This window comes from Anomaloglossus baeobatrachus, chromosome 6, assembly GCF_048569485.1.
Source record: "Anomaloglossus baeobatrachus isolate aAnoBae1 chromosome 6, aAnoBae1.hap1, whole genome shotgun sequence".
Taxonomy (NCBI): domain Eukaryota; kingdom Metazoa; phylum Chordata; class Amphibia; order Anura; family Aromobatidae; genus Anomaloglossus; species Anomaloglossus baeobatrachus.
This window is the reverse complement of record NC_134358.1, coordinates 395,848,062-395,870,501: the sequence shown is the minus strand read 5'-3', so window position 1 is coordinate 395,870,501 and position 22,440 is coordinate 395,848,062. Positions and strand designations below refer to the sequence as shown.

The window sequence follows — 22,440 nt, the reverse complement described above, 5'->3', positions numbered from 1 at the left end:
GCACAGTGCGCGATTCAATGAACATGACCGCCCACTTGCTTGATTATTTTTGTATTTATTTTTTATATTACCAGAGTGCTGGACCTGGATCATTGGCCGGAGTTCCCTGAGAACTTCGGGCCTGGGTCCAGAACCCGGATTCTTTTCAAATTGCACGGATCCGGACGTTTACAGTCCGGGTCCACCCATCACTAATTACAATGGACGGAGTCGGACCTTGTGTTTTCTGTTGAAGCATCTAATGAATTTGTGTAAAGGTTGAGAGAGGGAGCTGTGACGTTACTTATTGTGATGAGTGGATAATGTTATTGGCTGTGTATAGAGGAGTTAACAATGGTCATTGTTATCCTGCCTGTGATAATAATTAGACTTTTGAACATGCCTACTAATAGAAGAGTAGTACAAGTCTAAAATATCCTCAGTGGCCAGTGGGAAAATTGCAAAATTTTTTATTTCTTAATTGAAAAAGATATATTTAACACAAATGCCTGATTTAAACAATTGGCATCTTTTCTCATGATACATTCCCTTTAAAGGGATGGCAACACATGAACACCATTAGCAGAAAGTAGTGGACAAGCAGAGGTAGAAGCCAGTTAGGACCGTTCCTAGATTGTATAGAAGCTGTAGGTATAAAGTTGTATTTTTAGCTTAGATGCATTACAGCATTCTTCATTGTGATCAAAACAGTGCTCGGCTTAAAGGGATACTCCCATAATTAACCCTTTATAGCTCTCTTTGCTACCAGTGTTCCTAATTTCTTCTCCTTCCTATGGGAGTTGCACAGTGTTTAGCAGCAATGCTAGCCTCTTTTCGTAGGCCCTGCTCTGGTCTCCTGAACCCAGAAGCAACTATTCACATCTTTGCCATAAAGAATAACATTAATAGTTGCGACACCACCGGTGTCCATAGGAGTGTGTAGATGAAGTAATGTCTTCTGTATGCGTTTACTCCTATTGCTTACACCACCATGAACGTTTGAACCACTGTCTACAACACGCAAGTGATTCAATAGGGAGTCTAGGGGGCTACACAGCCAGTACCAGCAATCGATCCTATCCACAATACTATTATTATTTCTTGTTCCTAGAATTTTTTTTTCTTTCACTTCTTTTCTGTTCTTTTCGCATGTATGAAGTATGGGATGTTAATCTGTAGTTCTCTTACCAAACATGCACATGTCTTGTCACTGGCGATTTCATCCATTGCTTTTCAGACCTGTTAATTTGAGGCTAAATCTGCATCCAAAATCGGTGACAAAATCCACTTGTAGCACATCATTTCTTTAAAAGCTATCTGTCAGCAGGTTTTTGCTACCTTATCTGAGAGCAGCATGATGTAGGCAAAGAGAAATTGAATCCAACCATGTATCACTTAGATTACTGGCTGCAGCCGTTCTGACACAATCAGAATGTTTAGTTTTAGCCACATAGCAGAGCTCAGAGAGCTGCCTCCACCAACACCAGGCTCTCAATAGAGAATGTACATTGACAGTGAGGTGTCAGTGACAGGAGGGGGCATGCTGGATTGCCCTGCACATGAATTTATAGCAATAATAAGAGTCCTGCTGCTTAAACAAACATATCAACAACAGACCAGTCGTTGACAAGACAGGCATCCCTGAACTTCAGGTTAACCCTTGCAGCATGCTGTCTTCAGATTACATAGCAAAAACCTGTTGACAGATTCCCTTTAATGCATTGCAGTGTTTATATTGTGACTATCTTCAAGGCGTTTGTATATTCTCCCTGTGTATGTGTGGGTTTCCTCCGGTTTCCTTCCACACTCCAAAGACATACACATAGGGAATTAAGATTGTGAGCCCCAATGGGGACAGTGATGATCATGTCTGTTAAGTGCTGCACAATATAAGGGTGCTATATAAGTAAAATAAATATATATGTAGGCAGATTTTCTGTGTAAATGTATTTTGCGTTTTTAATACATGCAAAACTATCATTTAGGGTTTCTTCTGTTTATTTTTCTCCTTACAAAAAGACGTTTTTGTAGCCTACGAATTAATAGAAAAAAAACCAAAACAGAATATTACTGTTACATTTTTAATGTTGTGATTGCACAATGGAACTGAATGTGTTGTTCTCATACTCAGATTTCCATTATGGCGCTGTATTTTGCTGCAATGGTTTTGATTGCTAACCATATAATTGGTTGTTTAAAAACTGGCAAAGGATAGGGTAATAACACTTTTTGGCAATCTTGTATGGACACTGTTATAAAGGCTTTCTCCACATGACTGCAAATCCCATTCTCCACGCAGGTGATCCTAGCCGGCTTGTTCCGCATTTATACAAGGACAATGAGTGCTTTTGGCATCGAGACCAAGATATGCTGGACAGTGAATCGGGGCAACGATCTCAGCCCTGTAGAAAGCTGTGAAGGTAAGTTACACAGGACATGATCCACAAGAAGTACATGTATTATTAGGTAATATGTTCAAAGCAGATCCGCTATGGGTACGATAGATAAGGAGCTGCTCAGAAAATCCATGTATACCATATATACTCGAGTATAATCTGACCCGAGTATAAGCGGAGGACCATAATTTTTCCACAAATAAACTGGGAAACCTTATTAAGTTGAGTGTAAGCCTAGGGTGGGAAATGCGCAGCTACTGTTAAATTTCAAAAATATATAGAAATAAATGTTATGTGCTCCATCCTTGTTCACCCTTTGTAGTAATGTGCCCATCCTTGTGCCCCATAATAATGTGCCCATCATTTAGTAATGTGCCCCATCCTTGTGCCCTCTAGTAATGTGCCCATCATTTAGTAATGTCCTCAGTCCGGTCCCCTTCTTGTCCCCTATCATGCTGGTTTTTTACACACAAAAAAAATATTCTTACCTGTCCTCCATTTCTGCGGTGTCTTCTTACCTGCTTCTTGCTGTCCACAGACACACAGATTCCTCCATGATTGCATCAAGTGCACGGGGCCGCCGCTGCAGGCTACCGTCATGGCTATACTTCAGTTGAATGCTTTGCGGCGTTGTAAAGCATTTAACTGCAGTTAAGCCATGATGGCAGCTGGGGTCCGGTGCACCGGACGCGATCAGGAAGGTGTGCTTCTTGCAGTTCGCAGGCAAATAGATCCCTCCATGATCATGTCCTGTACATGAGGCCACTGAGTGCTTTACTGCAGTTGAATGCTTTGTGGTGCTGCAAAGCCTTCAACTGAAGTAAGCTATGACTGTAGCCTGCAGTGGTGGCTCCGTGCACCGGACTCGATCATGGAAGGAGTCTATGCGCCTGTGGACTGCAAGAAGCATGTAAGAGGACACCGTGGGCTCCGAGGACAAGTGAGAATATTTTTTTTATTGGAACTTCACTCGTGTATAAGCCGAGGAGGGGGTCTTTCAGCTTAAAAAAAAAATGGCCTTAGAAACTTGGCTTACACTCGAGCATATACGGTAATTTATTCCTTACTCTGTAGTGTAAATTTGCATTTGTGTATGAAATCGTTACTGTCCTATGTAAAGAGGACCTGCCACCAGGTCAAAAGTGGCCATTGTTTGCTCATATTTTATTGCCTTAGCTCCTCTGAGTATTCCATCTTTGACCTTATTAAATCCATCATTTGGTTGTAAAGATATGAGCCTTTTTGAGACTTTGAATACGGATCTTTACTAGACCTGTAGTTCAGATCAGCTACTAAAACAGGACAATACAGGCAAGCCAGCATTTCAGCTCAACGCTCATGACAAACGGAAGCACAATGACACTAGAAGTCCCAGAAATTTCGAGCTCCCCTCTGAAGTCCCGAAAGAGGATCAAATGACCCTTAGTCCAAACTGAATAGAACGAACTAGGAACTAAATGGCTGAACTCAATGGAAATCAACAACCTCCTGTGGTACGACAGTAATGGCCTTAATTACAGAACAAAAGACGGTGATTATAGGATGTTAGCTAAAATCCTTCCGGTCATTCAACCTGTCTCTAGGTTCCAAAAGTAGAAATGTTAAATGACCCCTCTCTGGGACTTCTAGTGTTAATAAGGTATATTACAAAGATTCATAATGTTACAAAGACAATAAATATATATATATATATTTAAAGAGAACCCATCACCAAGTCAAGATAGGCAAGTATTTTGCTGTTTTTTGATACCTGCTGCTCCATTGAGTATTCAGTAGATTTCTTTTAGTAACTTCTTTTTGACCCAGTGATTTTCTTTTTTGTGCTTTTGATTTTTCTTACCCTCTTTTTCTATAGACACAACCATATGAGGGCTTGTTTTTTTGCAGGGTAAGAGGTATGCTTGAATGACACCATCCATTGCATCATGTGATTTACTGAAAAGTGGGGACAAAAAATATATTTTTAAAAAATTGCTGATACATCAATCTTTAGTACATTTAATGTTTTTTTTTTTTCGTTTGGACTTTAATACCATTTTTTTATCCTTTCAAAAGTCAAAAATAAAAAAATCCAACTAAAAATCAATTATTTTCAGGCCTTGGAGACCCTGCTTACTTTTATGTCACACTGATCTTCATTTTGAATGGAGCAATGATGTCCTTATTCTACATTTACGGGACCTATTTAAGGTAAGCAGCATACACATGTGAATGAGTTCACCTTCCTTATACTTTCATGTGCTGCCATTTATTTTTTCAGGATGCTTTTGTACAATAACTCACCATATAGCGTATTTTTTGGTCTAGAAGATGCTCTCTTTACAAAAAATAAATCTTGATTAAAAGACTCTTCATCTTATAGTCTACAGTCAGGATTTTAAAAATCACTTCCTTAAAGGGTTTTCCCACAAACACTACATTTATTCAATAGATCTTGGAATTAAAATAAGTTCCACAATTGGATGTATTAAAAAAAAAAAAGTTTCAGTGCAGGAACATGATCTGAACATACCACATCTCCTGAGCAGGGTAGAAAACAAAACAGAGTATACAGATATTACAGCATGGGATCACAACAGATTCTTTCTGTGAGGTAAAACATTACTCTGCCTATTTGTAAACCGGTTTTACCTCACAGAAAACAGCAGCTGCGATCCCCAGCTTTAATGTCTGTATACTCTTTTAGTTTTTGAGACCTCCAGTGATCAGCAAGTAATCAAATATCAATAGATGATAGCTTACTATGCTGAGAATATGCCTATAAATGGAACCTGTCAGGTGATTCAAGATACATAAATTAAACTGACTCCTTTATTGTGGACATTTATGCTCAACTTTAAGTCGCTGCGGTGTTTCAGAAATAACACTTTTAAAATGTGGGCTGGGGGTGAGGTCGCTAGGAAGACTAGTCACAGAGGTACTCAGCTGGAATGACAAGTCTTTTATTGTATGTACACATAGGAGAGACCTGTCAATCAAACCAAGTGGGGGTGGGAGAGGCCTCTAAGGACATACCTCCTGACTAGTCAACGTGTCCCTCACCACCGGTTTTAAGTATGTTTCCTCTGAAATGCTACAGCCTCATATATCAGATTCCAAGGAATTCATACATATCTACAATTCTGGAACCAGACTAATATTCATGATCCACTCAGTGCGACTCGGCTCACTGGTTCCCTTTAACTTCTAGGAGATGAGGGCAGTAGGGCCATGAATTTTTACAGCTTTTGTGTGGAAGGACCCGTATTCTTTGAGGATTTTATTTGCAGCATAGACCGTGTAGCAGCACATCGAGACACTCCGTCACCACCCCGTCATCCTTTACTCAACATCCACCAGCAAGGTTTTCCTCTTGGCTTACTAGTTTTCCATCCGTGATGGGAGTAATCTCTGATTTAGGATAAAGCTGATTGATTGTGTGGCACAGGCTGCAGAATTGTATTTCCATGGAGTGCAACCTTTAAAAGTTATCTGCAGACATTTATCACGAGCTGATGATTTTTCTGATGATTTTGTTCCGTGTGTCTGCAGACTGACTCCGGGGAACGTGAGGTGGGGCTTTCGCATAAGGCTTGTGTGTGTTAGGCTGGTTTCACATCTCCGGTATTTTGCCGAAAGCCGGATCCGGTACAAATGCAGTATAGTTACATTCATTTACAATTCAAGCGCGATACCATACGGACACATGCTTCATACACAGCCGCATGTGTCCGCATGGTGTCGCGCTTCCATTGTAAATGAATGTAACTGTATTGCATTTGTGCCGGATCCGGCTTCTGGCAAAATACTGGAGATGTGAAACCAGCGTTAGCTATCACTCCAGTGCTTACCACAGCTTATTCTAGAAATCCACCTGCAGAGATGGGACGATACTCCCGGAGCCTCATTACCTCTAGTGTGTTTGCACTGGTCACCTGTTTTTTTTCTTTTTTTTTCTTTTTGCTTTCTCCCACTGGTGGGTTAGTTGCTTGTACAATATAATCCTTTTGTTCTTGCTGTCCTGATAAGAGTTCTAGATATATAGCCAGTCTTAAGGCCCCGTCACACTAAGCAACATCGCTAGCAACATCGCTGGTAACGAACAACTTTTGTGACGTTGCTAGCGATGTTGCTGTGTGTGACATCCAGCAACAACCTGGCCCCTGCTGTGAGGTCGTTGGTTGTTGCTGAATGTCCTGGGCCATTTTTTAGTTGTTGCTGTCCTGCTGTGAAGCACAGATCGCTGTGTGTGACAGCGAGACAGCAACAACTAATGTGCAGTGAGCAGGGAGCCGGCTTCTGCTGAGGCTGGTAACTAATGTAAACATTGGGTAACCAAGAAGCCCTGTCCTTGGTTACCCGATATTTACCTTTGATACCAGCCTCCTCCGCTCTCACTGCCTGTGCTGCCGGCTCCTGCTCTGTGCACAGATAGCTGCAGCACACATCAGGCAATTAACCCGATGTGTGCTGTAACTAGGAGAGCAAGGAGCCAGCGCTCAGTGTGCGCTGCTCCCTGCTCTGTGCACATTTAGCTGCAGCACACATCGGGTTAATTAACCTGATGTGTGCTGTAACTAGGAGACTGGGGGCTGGTCACTGGTTGCTGGTGAGCTCACCAGCAACTCGTGTAGCCACGCTCCAGCGATCCCTGCCAGGTCAGGTTGCTGGTGGGATCGCTGGAGCGTCGCAGTGTGACATCTCACCAGCAACCTCCTAGCAACTTACCAGCGATCCCTATCGTTGTTGGGATCGCTGGTAAGTTGCTTAGTGTGACTGGACCTTTAAGCCCCCGTCACACACAGCGAGATCGCTGAAACTTCACAAGTTTTGTGACGTATAGGTGACCTCGCCAGCGATATCGCTGTGTGTGACAAGAAGCAGCGAGCGGGCCCCTGTTGCGAGGTTGCTGATCGTGACAAAACGATCAGGACCATTTTTTGCTCGTTTGTCTCCCGCTGTGCAGCACGCATCGGCGTGTTTGACGGCGGGAGACCAACGAGCGCCCATTCTGAGTCTGCAGGGAGCCGTCGTTACACGGGTCGCTGGTGGCTGATCTCTGATCGCTGTGGAGATCTGCCTGATTGACAGCTCAACAGCGACCATGTAGCAACATTCCAGTGATCCCTGCCAGGTCGGATCGCTGGTGCGCCGCTGCGTGTAACGGGAACCTTAGACCATGCTGCAGTGTAAAGCAGGGGAAGATCAGCAGGCTGGAGGTTAATCTCACAATACTTTGTCGACACAAAAAAATCTCAATGATTTAGCTTTATTTAAGCTTTTTATAGAAAGTTATAAATGGAGTCCAGCACCAGGTTCTTTCTGTAAAATGTTTTTGTCCTTTATTGAAAATCCTTACGTGCAAAATTAATACACATGTCCCATGATACGAACCTCACAGGGATCCCGTCTCCGCTAACGTGTTTCAGAAAATCCTTAATCATAGGCATACAACCATAAAATGAAAAAACCCTAAATTTAAAACCATTCAAGTATCCCACACATATGCATCACTAATTAATTAATTCATATGCAAATTTAACCCTTGACAAACATAAAAATCCCACCAAATAGTATATAATAGCAGAATACTGCAGCGTAGATCATTGATCCATGAATCTATATGGGCATCGTTATAACGATGCAAGATTAAAGAACTCAAAAAGTCTCTAGAACAAATACAACTTGTAGTTTATAGTTTAGGTGACTGCAATCAATGATATACGGACAAGTAACAATAATACAGCAATATGAGTAAATAGGGAATGTTTCAGTTTGGGAGGGGTCGGTCTCTGTGTCTCCTGGTACCACCTTTACCAGCTTCATTAATTACATGAACAATAATGACATGAACCTTCGGTTTACCATTGACAACCATGGATCTGTTACTCCATATTTGGATGTTACCACTGGTGATATTACGTCTACACCATACAGGAAACCGGTCAGTGGCAATTCTCTATTGAGCCTGTTGAGTGCTGGACTCCATTTATAACTTTCTATTGACGCGTGGTAGCCAGGTACGTCTGTGCACCGGTGGGGTCTGCGGAGATCCTGGTGAGCTTCCCCTCCCCCTCTTTTTCCTACTTAATATGTTATAAGCTTTTTATATGTGTTTCTATGCACAGCAAGTCGTGACACCAGAAGCCAAGTGACCTGCTGTTTCCATAACTCCCATTGAAGTGAGTTTTAGAAACTGTGGAGACCAGTCAACTTTTATGGGAGATGATGGAAACTGCTTAGCACAGTCCACTCCGCTGCATTTGGGATCACAACCTCCTCTGCCTCTAAATATAGAGACATGGTGCTGTCTAAGCCAAGAAATAACCCTTCAATTGTGCATGAAGTCTCTGCGTTACCCGCTCTGTGGAGATAACAGAAGCTTGCAGAAACATGGAACAATCTGCGCTGCTGTGGAATAAACCGAAGGTCCAGTGCATTGGGTGGATGAAGATTGTGCTTATTAACGCATTTCGGAGTCAAACTCCACTCACTCTTCAGAACAGGCAGCGAAACATTGTGTCTGTTTGGTTTATTTCACAGCAGCGCAGATCGTTCCACACTTCTCCAAGGTTCTAGATCTCCAGCCTTAGGGCTCGTGGACCTTGCTGCAGCTGTTTTTGCTCTCATACTGGTTGTGTGTTACACAACTACACAAGGTGACCGCCTGCTCTCTTTCATTTTTACTTTATTGGATAAGACTGTATTTCTCTGTTTCTCCACAGTATTGCACTGTTTATGGAGAAGCGCTATATTGATCCACAGTATAGGTCTTCTAAGGCTATTCAGTGTATGATGTGCTTCATCAGACCATCTTCATTCAACCATGTCTGGCATTTTTTAAGCTCCTTAATGTGTCTCCAGAGTGTTGTATATGTCTATGAAGCTGTTAATTCAGGTCTAGAGACCCATGATCACAATAGGAATAGTGTCTATGATACAGACATTAAAATTCGGCCAGTTTATATAGTCTTGTGAATATATAAACTAGAGAGTTGGCAACAAACCAATTGATTAGGAGTAGTGTTGAGCGAGTAGTTGACTATTAGTACTCGCTATGCTGTTAGTGAGTACTGTCCACTACTCGCATATACATTCCGAGTAGCGGGCGCAATGTAAGTCAATGGGAAATACTCACTAAGCAAGTAAACGGAAAGCTGTACAATTTGCTACTTGCACGAAAAGTACTGCTTTCAGGTTACTCTCTACTTAGCAAGTATTTCCCATTGGCTTACATTGCGCCCGCTACTCATAACGAATATGCGAGTAGTGGACAGTACTCACTAACAGTATAGCGAGTACTAATAGTTAACTACTCGCTCAACACCAATTATGAGTACAACTAATAACCGACAAGAATGACTAGACGAGAAAGATAGAAAATCAGACCAGTAGGATCCACAATGTAAAAGCCATACAATAAAAAAAGTGGTTGATTTCATCTAAAATACCAAGGTGTATATGATTAACACTTCTGAAATGTATGGGCTACATACATCTATATACTGCCCCTTATCAAAAAGTAGTGGGGCACTGAGTGATATTCCTAATGATTTGTAAATAAGCAATGGATGTAATGAACACAAGAAAGTGTCCATTCTGCTGTGACATTTCAGTTGTATACTACTTTATTGATGAAGAACATCATACAGATGTATATAACATGAATTTCCGATGTATTATTTGCATCCCTTCTAATAACCTCTTTAGTATTTTGGATGAAATCAACCACTTTTTTATTGTATAGATTTTATCATGTATATCTGAATTTTGTAACTAATATATACCATTGATATTCTATATACCTTGTGTAGTCATTCTTGTATATATACAGTCTGGTGACTGTATACTGTTGGGTATAATTTAAGTCCCTGTCCACTCAGCAATTTGCGGGTCAGCTATGTAGTAACTAACACAGAACACCCCCATTGATTGATGCCCACCCTACGTAGATTGCACAGCACCAGAGCTGTATGCTTTGCTTGTCTTATAAGTCCCTACTCAAACGGCTTTGTTATCCAGCATAATGAAGTAGAATAATTGTGCAGTGGCGCCATCAAACGTGCTGTTTTCCCTGTACACATTATGGTATTTTTGGAACTTTTGCAAAACGCTTTTGAATAACCTTCTCCGCATGATTTTAGAGCAAACTGTTTTCTAATTTGCCACTAGATGGCAGTATTTTCCTGTAAAAAAAGAAAAAGTGGAACTTACATTAGTGAAATGCTTTATATGCTGGATATATCCCAAAGGAAATAAATGTTTCAGGATGTTGCTTTTTTAATTAGTTGGGAAAATTATTTTGAATTGATCAAGCGCAAGGTGTTTCTATTGCACGAGGTTTGGATTGCTTTCATAGTTTTTCATCCATAACATATTGCTGAAACTAATTGATTTTACTGCTTCGCCTTAAGAAATATCGTAAATTATGACAATTAGTGACGAGAGATCACTACCATGCTCGGTGCTCGTAGCAAAAGATCTTCCGTTAAAATGCTTGAGATCTCCCATCGACTTCCATTATGCTCTGTACACGAGCTGAGCCCGGCAGTGGGTGGCGCTAGCAGCTTAGGAATTCTGAGGACTGCTCAGGATGCGTATATGATATAGAGGACTTCGGGGTTGGCTGGCACTTTTGAACTTTTAATAAAAATTACAGGATCTTGACGAGTTCACTTTAAAATGAGCAGAAAAAATGTTTGTTTTTTTTCTAATGACGTTAATCGCACAATTGAGTCAAGTGCAATGGTGTGTTGGTCTATTGACGGAGTATAATACATTAGATAAAGGAATACTACGCCACCTAGTGGTGTTTGTGTAGTAGGTGAATAGAAAGTTGGCTGCAGAGGGGATGTGCCCAAGGTTGCCTATGTGCCTAAGCAAGTAGATCACTATTAAGCCAGCAGATACAGGGGGCGCCATAGTTCTCCTGAATACAATGGACTACAATAAAGAAGCAGACAGACAACTGACGGAAATACAGTACTACACCAGACTGGATGATGACCCAACCCCAAAATATATGAAGGAGTTGAAAAAAGTCATCAGATGTCTGGGTACAGATTCCACAAACCTTCTGGACCTAATACCTGAGAATCCAAGGATGGACATTTTCTATATGCTACCCAAGATTCATAAACCAGGTAACCCAGGGAGGCCAATCATCTCAGGGGTGGGAACGCTCACTGAAAAAAATCTCTGGGTGGGTAGAAAATGTCCTTAAGCCACTGGTAAGGAAGATGGCCAGCTATATACAGGACACCACTGACCTTTTAAAAAAGCTATCTACAATAGGTCCTCTACCACCATGGATGTGGAATCCTTAAACTCTAACTCTAACATCCCACATGAAGATGGACTAACCGCCTGCCAAATGTTTCTTGAAGCTAATGGGATCCCTTCTGACTCTGTATTAAGACTCACCAAATTCATCCTCACACACAACTTTTTCTCTTTTGGCGAGGAGCTATATCTACAACGCACAGGAACTGCTTTGGGAAGCAAAATGGCACCACAGTATGCCAACCTTTTCATGGCTAAACTGGAAAATGAGCTTTTAGCATCCTGCAACCTCAAACCACTGTCCTATTTCCTTTTCATCGATGACATCTTAATAATCTGGACTGAATCGGAGCAAGAGCTTCTAAATTTCCATGAAAAATTCAATGCATTTCATCCAACCATAAACTTGACATTGGACCACTCAAAAACAGAAATCAACTTCTTGGATACCACCAAAAAAATTCAAAATGGCTCAATCCAGATATCAATGTATCGGAAGCCTATTGACCGTCCCACATACCTCAGATGGGACAGTTTCCATCCCAAACACATTAAAAAGTCCATTGTCTACAGCCAGGCCCTCAGATATAATCGTATCTGTTCCAGCCCTACAGACAGGGATGACACTTAACCCATCTTAAAAAGACATTTTAAACCAAGCCTACCACCCCACCTCCATTGATGATCAGATCATTAGAGCCACAAGGACCCCTAGAAGTGAACTGCTTCAATACAAACAAAAAGAGGAAAATAGTCGAGTACCTCTGGTGGTAACCTACAACCCACAGCTTGAGGTACTGAGAAGTACGGCCAAGAAATTTCACCACATTCTACACAAGGATGACCGGTTAAAAACAATATTCAAAGATCCTCCATTGCTGTGCTACATGCAACCTCCTAATTTAAGGAGCATTATGATCCGAAGTTCTATGCCCTCAGACACACCAAGCGGAACTTATCCTTGCAATGTAAAGAGCTGCAAAACCTGCGCTCATGTAGAGACCAAAGACTGGATACAGATCCCTAACACACAGAAGGACTATAAGATTCCTGAGACATTCACATGCTCCTCTTCCAACGTTGTGTACTTAATCCTGTGAACTATATGTCCTATTGGGGGCCTCTATGTTGGAGAAACAGGACAGAAGGATTTATGACTCATTACAAAATCTGAGAGGTCAGCTCCAGGGACTGCTAGGGCACCATGCCTCTGATCCTACATGGATATTGGGACAATAAAACTCACAGCAGTAATCAAAGCTAATTAAGGATTCACTTTCCAACCTCAGTGTTTGTTTATTTAAATGTCCTTTTACTATGCATTGCTCTGCCCTGTTTTTTTGTATATATTTGTGTTTATTCAGATCTTTTGTCATACCATGACTGAGGAAGAGACCTGAGATGTCTGGAAAGCTTGCTTTATAACATCATATTTTATTTTTATTTTAGTTAGCCATTAAAAGGTATCACAACTACAAAATTTTAAATTTTGTTTCTCTCACTGAGAGCAATCAATCATTTAAGGTTGCCTAAAAACATTTTGGAATTTTAACAAGAGCTGTACACACATGTAAATTAAAATTTGTAATTTTAATATCCGAAAAAAATATTTGTAGAAGTGCTGATTGAAAACAAAATCTGTAAAAAAACAAAAAAAAAACCCTCCCGGTACCATCATTTGAAGCCGAGACCGCGGACAGACTGGGACACCCGCTGCACAGCTACCCAGCCGCACTGAGTGGCAGCCAGCACGCCGCCCTCACAAAGAGGCAGCGGGCCGCCAGCACAGACAGGCACCCGGCCGCCCGCACACATGGACAGTCACCCTGCTGACCGCCCGCACGCACCGATAGGCACAAGGCCGCCAGAACACAGAGCCGCACAGACAGCCCCCCACCAATTCACCTCCCACTAACCCAGACCTGGGCAAGGGGCGGCCCGCGGGCCACATCCGGCCCGCCTGCTCTCTGTGACCGGCCCGCCCGTCTTCAGCCGGTGCAGTGGAGCCGGGCTGCAGCGTGCCGAGCAAGGAGAGATCCTGTGCAGGTCCGCACAGTCAGTGCAGGCAGCGGAACGCAGGAGTCTTTCCTCTGTTCCCTGCCGGCACTAATTGTCAGTGACACACGCGCGCGCTCTGACGTTGTCAGTACTGCGCTGCGTGTGTCATTTCAAAAGTTCCCGCCCGGGAGAGGAAGAAGCAGCACAGCAGACGGAATAATTCATCCTGCACTGTAGGACCTGCGATGATGTCACGCCCATGTGACTGTGTGAGAGGAGACAGGATGCCGGGCAGAAAGCATTCAAAGCAAGATACTGAATCCTGAAGGAGATGTGGACACATGATGACTGGTAATGAGAAAAGAGGGGACATGAGGGGGAGGGGGGATGCAGGGTGAGTGGCATATGTAGGAACATGGAGCTGCAGGGTGAGTGGCATATGTGGGAACATGGAGCTGCAGGGTGAGTGGCATATGTGGGAATATGGAGCTGCAGGGTGAGTGGCATATGTGGGAACATGGAGCTGCAGGGTGAGTGGCATATGTGGGAACATGGAGCTGCAGGGTGAGTGGCATATGTGGGAACATGGAGCTGCAGGGTGAGTGCATATGTGGGAACATGGAGCTGCAGGGTGAGTGGCATATGTGGGAACATGGAGCTGCAGGGTGAGTGCATATGTGGGAACATGGAGCTGCAGGGTGAGTGCATATGTGGGAACATGGAGCTGCAGGGTGAGTGGCATATGTGGGAACATGGAGCTGCAGGGTGAGTGGCATATGTGGGAACATGGAGCTGCAGGGTGAGTGCATATGTGGGAACATGGAGCTGCAGGGTGAGTGGCATATGTGGGAACATGGAGCTGCAGGGTGAGTGGCATATGTGGGAACATGGAGCTGCAGGGTGAGTGCATATGTGGGAACATGGAGCTGCAGGGTGAGTGGCATATGTGGGAACATGGAGCTGCAGGGTGAGTGGCATATGTGGGAACATGGAGCTGCAGGGTGAGTGGCATATGTGGGAACATGGAGCTGCAGGGTGAGTGCATATGTGGGAACATGGAGTTGCAGGGTGAGTGGCATATGTGGGAACATGGAGCTGCAGGGTGAGTGGCATATGTGGGAACATGGAGCTGCAGGGTGAGTGGCATATGTGGGAACATGGAGCTGCAGGGTGAGTGCATATGTGGGAACATGGAGCTGCAGGGTGAGTGGCATATGTGGGAACATGGAGCTGCAGGGTGAGTGCATATGTGGGAACATGGAGCTGCAGGGTGAGTGGCATATGTGGGAACATGGAGCTGCAGGGTGAGTGGCATATGTGGGAACATGGAGCTGCAGGGTGAGTGGCATATGTGGGAACATGGAGCTGCAGGGTGAGTGCATATGTGGGAACATGGAGCTGCAGGGTGAGTGGCATATGTGGGAACATGGAGCTGCAGGGTGAGTGGCATATGTGGGAACATGGAGCTGCAGGGTGAGTGGCATATGTGGGAACATGGAGCTGCAGGGTGAGTGGCATATGTGGGAACATGGAGCTGCAGGGTGAGTGCATATGTGGGAAGATGGAGCTGCAGGGTGAGTGGCATATGTGGGAACATGGAACTGCAGGGTGAGTGCATATGTGGGAAGATGGAGTTGCAGGGTGAGTGGCATATGTGGGAAGATGGAGCTGCAGGGTGAGTGCATATGTGGGAAGATGGAGCTGCAGGGTGAGTGTATATGTGGGAAGATGGAGCTGCAGGGTGAGTGGCATATGTGGGAACATGGAGCTGCAGGGTGAGTGCATATGTGGGAAGATGGAGCTGCAGGGTGAGTGGCATATGTGGGAACATGGAGCTGCAGGGTGAGTGGCATAAGTGGGAACATGGAGCTGCAGGGTGAGTGGCATATGTGGGAACATGGAGCTGCAGGGTGAGTGCATATGTGGGAAGATGGAGCTGCAGGGTGAGTGGCATATGTGGGAACATGGAACTGCAGGGTGAGTGCATATGTGGGAAGATGGAGCTGCAGGGTGAGTGGCATATGTGGGAACATGGAGCTGCAGGGTGAGTGCATATGTGGGAAGATGGAGTTGCAGGGTGAGTGGCATATGTGGGAAGATGGAGCTGCAGGGTGAGTGGCATATGTGGGAAGATGGAGCTGCAGGGTGAGTGCATATGTGGGAAGATGGAGTTGCAGGGTGAGTGGCATATGTGGGAAGATGGAGCTGCAGGGTGAGTGGCATATGTGGGAACATGGAGCTGCAGGGTGAGTGGCATATGTGGGAACATGGAGCTGCAGGGTGAGTGCATATGTGGGAACATGGAGCTGCAGGGTGAGTGCATATGAGGGAAGATGGAGTTGCAGGGTGAGTGGCATATGAGGGAAGATGGAGTTGCAGGGTGCGTGGCATATGAGAGCTGCAGACTGACAGAAGGATGTGAAGGGGTGCAGAGTGTTTGAGAGGGGTAAGTTGGGGTACAGGCAGGGTGAAATATGTGGGCAGGGTGTGTGACATATGGGGGTGTAGTGTGTGTGATGTGGGGGTGCAGGCTGTATGGGGAGCAGGGTGTGTGACATATGGGGGTGTAGTATAATACAGGTGTGCTATATAGGGGGTGTAGTGATGTAGTATATTACAGGTGTACTATATGGAGGTGTAGTATATTACAGGTGTGCTATATGGAGGTGTAGTATATTACAGGTGTGCTATATAGGGGGTGTAGTGATGTAGTATATTACAGGTGTGCTATCTGGAGGTGTAGTATATTACAGGTGTGCTATATGGAGGTGTAGTATATTACAGGTGTAGTATATGGGGTGTAGTGATGTAGTATATTACAGGTGTATATAGGGGTGTAGTGATGTAGTATATTACAGGTGTACTATGTGAAGTTGTAGTATATTACAGGTGTGCTATATGGAGGTGTACTATATTACAGGTGTAGTATATGGGGTGTAGTGATGTAGTATATTACAGGTGTACTATGTGAAGTTGTAGTATATTACAGGTGTACTATATGGGGGTGTACTATATTACAGGTGTAGTATATGGGGTGTAGTGATGTAGTATATTACAGGTGTAGTATATAGGGGTGTAATGATGTAGTATATCGGAGGTGTATTATATAGTGGTGTAGTATAATACAGGTGTATATGGGGGTGTAGTATATTACAGGTATATGGAGGGAGTGTAGTATAATACAGGTGTATATGGGGGGTGTAGTATAATACAGGTGTAGTATATAGGGGTGTAGTGGTGTAGTTTATTACAGGTGTAGTATATGGAGGGGGTGTAGTGATGTAATATATTGGGTAGAACTGAGGTAATTATATTAGTCCGGCCCTCTAAACCAATCCCAATTTCTCATGCGGCCCCATGGGAAAATTAATTGCCCACCCCTGCGCTAACCTATATACGGATTTCAAGATGCACCCCTCATTTTCCTCCCAAATTTTAGTCCGAAAATACGGTACTTGCCAGTGCCTGGTCCTGCTCAATAGAAGCGTCTTGATAAATAGGAATTGAGCCTGACTGGCATCCGTAGAACCCCAGTGATGTCACACGCCGGCTTATTCGCTTCCGCAATTGGTAACGCAGGCGCTCGAATCAGGCAACTGAGTGTCATCAGCTCCTGCAGAGCCCAGGAAGAGAACAGAGGCAAAATCACCGTTCTCCACCGGAACCCAGCAACCACTACCATAAGACGCTTCCAGTATGCAGGACCAGGCACTGGTAAGTACTAAACACCCTTCACTTCCCAAAGTGCCTTTATTTGTTTATAGTTCAGGAACAGTAGCCATTATCTGCATCCAAGTACATGAGGGTTTTTTTTGTTTGTTTTTTTTTACAGGATTCACATTCTTTAATTTTACTGAACTTGAGTGTAATTTTGTTTTTTGATATCTATATTTTTTTTTACAGATGTTTTTATTCTACACTTCTAGAAATATTTTGTTTGTATATTTATTTTACAATTTTAATTTACATGTGTGCACAGCTCTTAAAATGTCAAAAAGCTTTTAGGAAACCTTTTTAGGCACAGCCCCCTCTGCAGCCAAATCTCTATACATCTGCAACACAAAAACACCACTAGGTGGCGCAGTATACTTTTATCTAAAGCATTTTTACAAAAACCCCTCCAAAGACCTGTAGTGGGGGGGTTGTAGAGAGGGGGACGAAGAGGCATGAAAATAGCCGAAATGGATTGAAACAACAGTCAAATTAAAAGGAACTGCATGCAGAATATGCCTGGTTGCATCTCTGACTCCCAGGTCGCTGCTGGGTACAATGTTGTCAGAGTATTACGCCACTTTTACGGACTGATAATACAACACAGAAAACCCAAAGATAAAATTTATTTTACAGGAAAAAATGTTTGGAAACTTTCTTCACTGTATAATGACTTGTATGATAGGCACATTCAAATCCTCTAACCCTCATACTATGTTCACACTTATTGTTATTACTGCATTTTCGTATTTTCTCATTGCTTTCAATGGTGAAAAAAAACATTCACCAGTAAATGTAATTTTAAGATTCCACTACCTTATCTGTGATCTTATGATTTGTGTGACATGGTCAGAGACATTCTGTTTAATTTATGAAGGAGGGACTCAAAGCCAACCCGGTCAGCGTGTACCACCATCAGCGGGATGTCCACTTCCCATCCCTTACTGCATGCATTGGCAGGCAGTCCCCGAATGTTTAGTGGCTGAAAATCAGCCGCGAAAGATGCGGGGCGGGGAATAGAGCATGGTGCCCTAGTACTTCATCGAATACCAAGCACCTTGAGCACCGGGATGCTCCATCCAGAACTGAGCAGTTGAGCATGCTCGGCCTTCACTAATTATGATGTACTGTAGAAGAAACACCCAGGTTTGGACAGCCGAAAATAGGAAAAAAAATCTCAATATTAAATTTACCCTGGTGATGTAAAGTTGTGGAGGGGATAATATCACTTACGTTGGTGGTCTATGGTTGGGCTTGTTGCTTGGTGCTCTAGGGTGATGATATATTCCAAAGTGGTATAAGTAAATTTGGAGGGTTGTTCCCCCAAAAAATAAAAGGCATTTTATATTGTCCCCAGTAGCAAGAAGAAAGCTATGACTATCTCCTAAGCCACAGACCGCTATAACCCTGCAGCTTACCAGACATTCACATACCCATTCAGACAGCGTGATGATGAGATTGCATCGCGCTGCCTCTGCAGGCCTGTCATACAAGTTGGAAGAGACCCAGGCTGCGGTGCCGGGAATCCGGATTAGGTGAGTATAATCTTTGTTTGTTATATTATACGGTTGTGGGGATCATTCTGTATATAAGAAGTGTGGGGTCATAATAAAGTATATGAGATTGTGAGGGCCATCATACTATGTATAAGGAGAAGTGGGGCCATAATAAATTGTACAAGAGGTTGTGGGGGCCAGCATACTATAAATAAAAAGTGTGGTGCCAATAATAATGTATAGGAGGTTGTGAGGACCCTCATACTATATACAGTGTGTCCACCCATATCCTGTCCCCCGCCATTAACTTGAGAACGGCGGCAGCTATAGGCATAGTAAAGTATATAGGTATAGTAAAGTAGCCATCCGCTACGCAATAAAACCACCTATAGCGCCACCTGGTGGAAAACAACGGAGTTAGCATTTTTATCTCAAAAACGGAACGAGATAGAGAAAAAAAAGTGAATTACCAAGTTGTAGGGCATCATCAATTCAATACAAATCGACACCTTGCATACAGAGATGCTATGATTACAACGTGTAAAACTCACAAGGCTGTGGACGTTAAGCGATACCTCATGGAGACCTTCCTACAAGTCATTGGGTATGGCGGCTGCATGGAGTGGCCTCCACGCTCACCTGACCTGACCCCATTGGACTTCTTTCTGTGAGGTCACATCAAACAGCAGGTGTATGCGACCCCTCCACCAACATTGCAGGACCTACGACGACGTATCACAGATGCTTGTGCAAACGTGTCACCTACCATATTGCACAACGTGCAGCAAGATACAGTATGCTGTCCAGAGTCCAGATGTACATTGCAGCTGACGGTGGCCACTTTGGGCATCAAAGTTACATGAGCACCATATGCGTGACCAGCATTCAATGTTTTGGGGGGGTCATGGATTTCATATCATAGCATTTCTGTATGCAAGGTGTCGATTCGTATTGAATTGATGATGCCCTACAACTTTGTAATTCCCTTTTTTTCTCTATCTCGTTTTTCCGTTTTTGAGATAAAAATGCTAACTCCGTTTTTTTCCACCAGGTGGCGCTATAGGTGGTTTCATTGCGTAACACATGGATACTTTACTATACCTAGACACCACTTCTATGCCTATAGCCGCCGCCGTTCTCAAGTTAATGGCGGTGGACAGGATATGGGTGAACACACTGTATAAGAAGTATGGGGTCAAAATAAAGTATATGAGATTCTGGGGGCTATCATACCATATTGTAACGCCACTTCTCTTTATACAGTGGGTATGGAAAGTATTCAGACCCCTTCAAATTTTTTACTCTTAGTTTCATTGCAGCCATTTGGTACATTCAAAAAAGTTCATTTTTTTTTCACTAATGTACACTCTGCACCCCCCATCTTGACAGAAAACCCCCCCCAGAAATGTAGAAATTTTTGCAAATTTATTAAACAAGAAAAACTGAAATATCACATGGTCATAAGTATTCAGTCCCTTTGCTCAGACACTCATATTTAAGTAATATTTAAATTTATATAATATATTTAAATATTTAAATAAAACATTAAAACATTAATACTTTACATTTTTTCAGTTATTGATTTTTTTTTTTTTTTGGATGACACCTTCCCTTTTTAATGAGAAAGAAATGAACTTTTTTTTTTAATTTACCAAACTACTGTAATGAAACAAGGAGTGAAAAATTTAGGGGGCGTTTATACTTTCCATACCCACTGTATATAGTATATGGGAGCTTCTGGGGGCCAGTGTATATATGTATGTGTATATATAATATATGTATGTAATCATTAGTACAGACCAAAAGTTCACCAGACCAGAAATCGCAGGTTAACAGCAGCTCAGATTAGAAACCAGGTTAATGCCACACAGAGTTCTAGCAGCAGACACATCTCTAGAACAACTGTTAAGAGGAGACTTTGTGCAGCAGGTCTTCATGGTAAAATAGCTGCTAGGAAACCACTACTAAGGACAGGCAACAAGCAGAAGAGACTTGTTTGGGCTAAAGAACACAAGGAATGGACATTTTTTAAATCAGTTACTTTTTTATTAAAACAGAATACTGAACCAGCATGGCTACCACAGCATTTTGCAGCGGCATGCTATTCGATCTGGTTTGCGTTTAGTTGGACCATCATTTATTTTTCAACAGGAGAATGACCCCAAACACACCTTCAAGCTGTGTAAGGGCTATTTGACTAAGAAGAAGAGTGATTGGGTGCTACGCCAGATAACCTGGTCTCCACAGTCACTAGACCTGAACCCAATCAAGATGGTTTGGGGTGAGCTGGACCGCAGAGTGAAGGCAAAAGGGCCAGCAAGTGCTAAGCATCTCTGGGAACTCCTTCAAGACTGTTGGAAGACCATTTCCAGTGACTACCTCTTGAAGCTCATCAAGAGAATGCCAAGAGTGTGCACAGCAGTAATCAAAGCAAAAGGTGGCTACTTTGAAGAACCTAGAATATAAGACATTTTCAGTTGTTTCACACTTTAAGTATTTCATTCCACATGTTTTAATTCATAGTTTTGATGCCTTCAATGTGAATCTACAATTTTTAGAGTCATGAAAATAAAGAAAACTCTTTGAATGAGAAGGTGTGTCCAAACTTTCGGTCTGTAATGTATATATATGGAGAAGCGAGGTCATACTAAAGTATGTGGTAGGCTGTGGGGGACATAACAGGAAGGGGACTGTGTGGGGGTAATCATACAGTATATAAGAGGCTGTGGGGGCCATAATACAGTATATCTTAGGCTGTTGGGGCTACAATACAGTATATATTAGGCTGTGGGGGCTATAATACAGGGTATATGATGTGTGGCCATAATACAGTGTAGATTAAGTGGGGGCTATAATACAGTGTAGATGATGTGGGGGCTATAATACAGGGTATATATGATGCTGTTGGGCCTACAATACAGTATATACTGTATGATGCTGTGGTGGCTATAATACAGCGTATATAAGGCTGTGGGGGCTATAATATAGTGTATATGATGCTGTGGGGACTATAGTACAGTATGTAAGAGGCTGTGGGGCACATAAAACAATGTATATGGAACTACAAGGAGTTGTTTCAGTGCTGTTTATCTACTTCTGATATTTTCTACTTTCCTATATTTCCTCCTATTTGAGAGTTACCACACCCTTCTCATCCTCTGTATACTGATATCTACCACTCCCACAACTCTAAAGCGGGCTTTACACACTACGATATTGCTAGTGATATCGTACGCAAAAGCACTCGCCCCCGTCGTGCATGCGATATTGTGTAATCGTTACCGCAGCAAACATCGCTACGGCAGCGTCACACGCACTTACCTGGTCGGCGTCGCTGTGACTGCCGAACAATCCCTCCCTCAAGGGGGAGGGACGTTCGGCATCACAGCGATGTCACCGCGACGTCACTAAGCGGCCGGCCAATCAAAGCGGAGGGGCGGAGATGAGCGGGACGTAACATCCTGCCCACCTCCTTCCTTCCGCATTGCGGCCTGCGGCAGGTAAGGAGACGTTCCTCGCTCCTGCGGTGTCACACACAGCGATGTGTGCTGCCGCATGAGCGATGAACCACATCGATAATCAACCATTACCGATTTTTG

At 43.2% G+C, this 22,440-nt stretch overlaps 1 protein-coding gene across 2 annotated transcripts in view; it reads left to right on the top strand.

Annotated features, from left to right (window-relative positions):
* The window catches only part of DPY19L1 (dpy-19 like C-mannosyltransferase 1), a 210,427-nt gene that overhangs the window by 53,497 nt on the left and 134,490 nt on the right, over positions 1-22,440 (top strand). For both annotated transcript variants that reach the window (XM_075315108.1, XM_075315107.1), the window contains 2 exons: positions 2,279-2,399; positions 4,472-4,565. In XM_075315108.1, the coding sequence (XP_075171223.1) occupies positions 2,279-2,399; positions 4,472-4,565 (215 nt within the window). The remainder of the gene's footprint in view (positions 1-2,278; positions 2,400-4,471; positions 4,566-22,440) is intronic.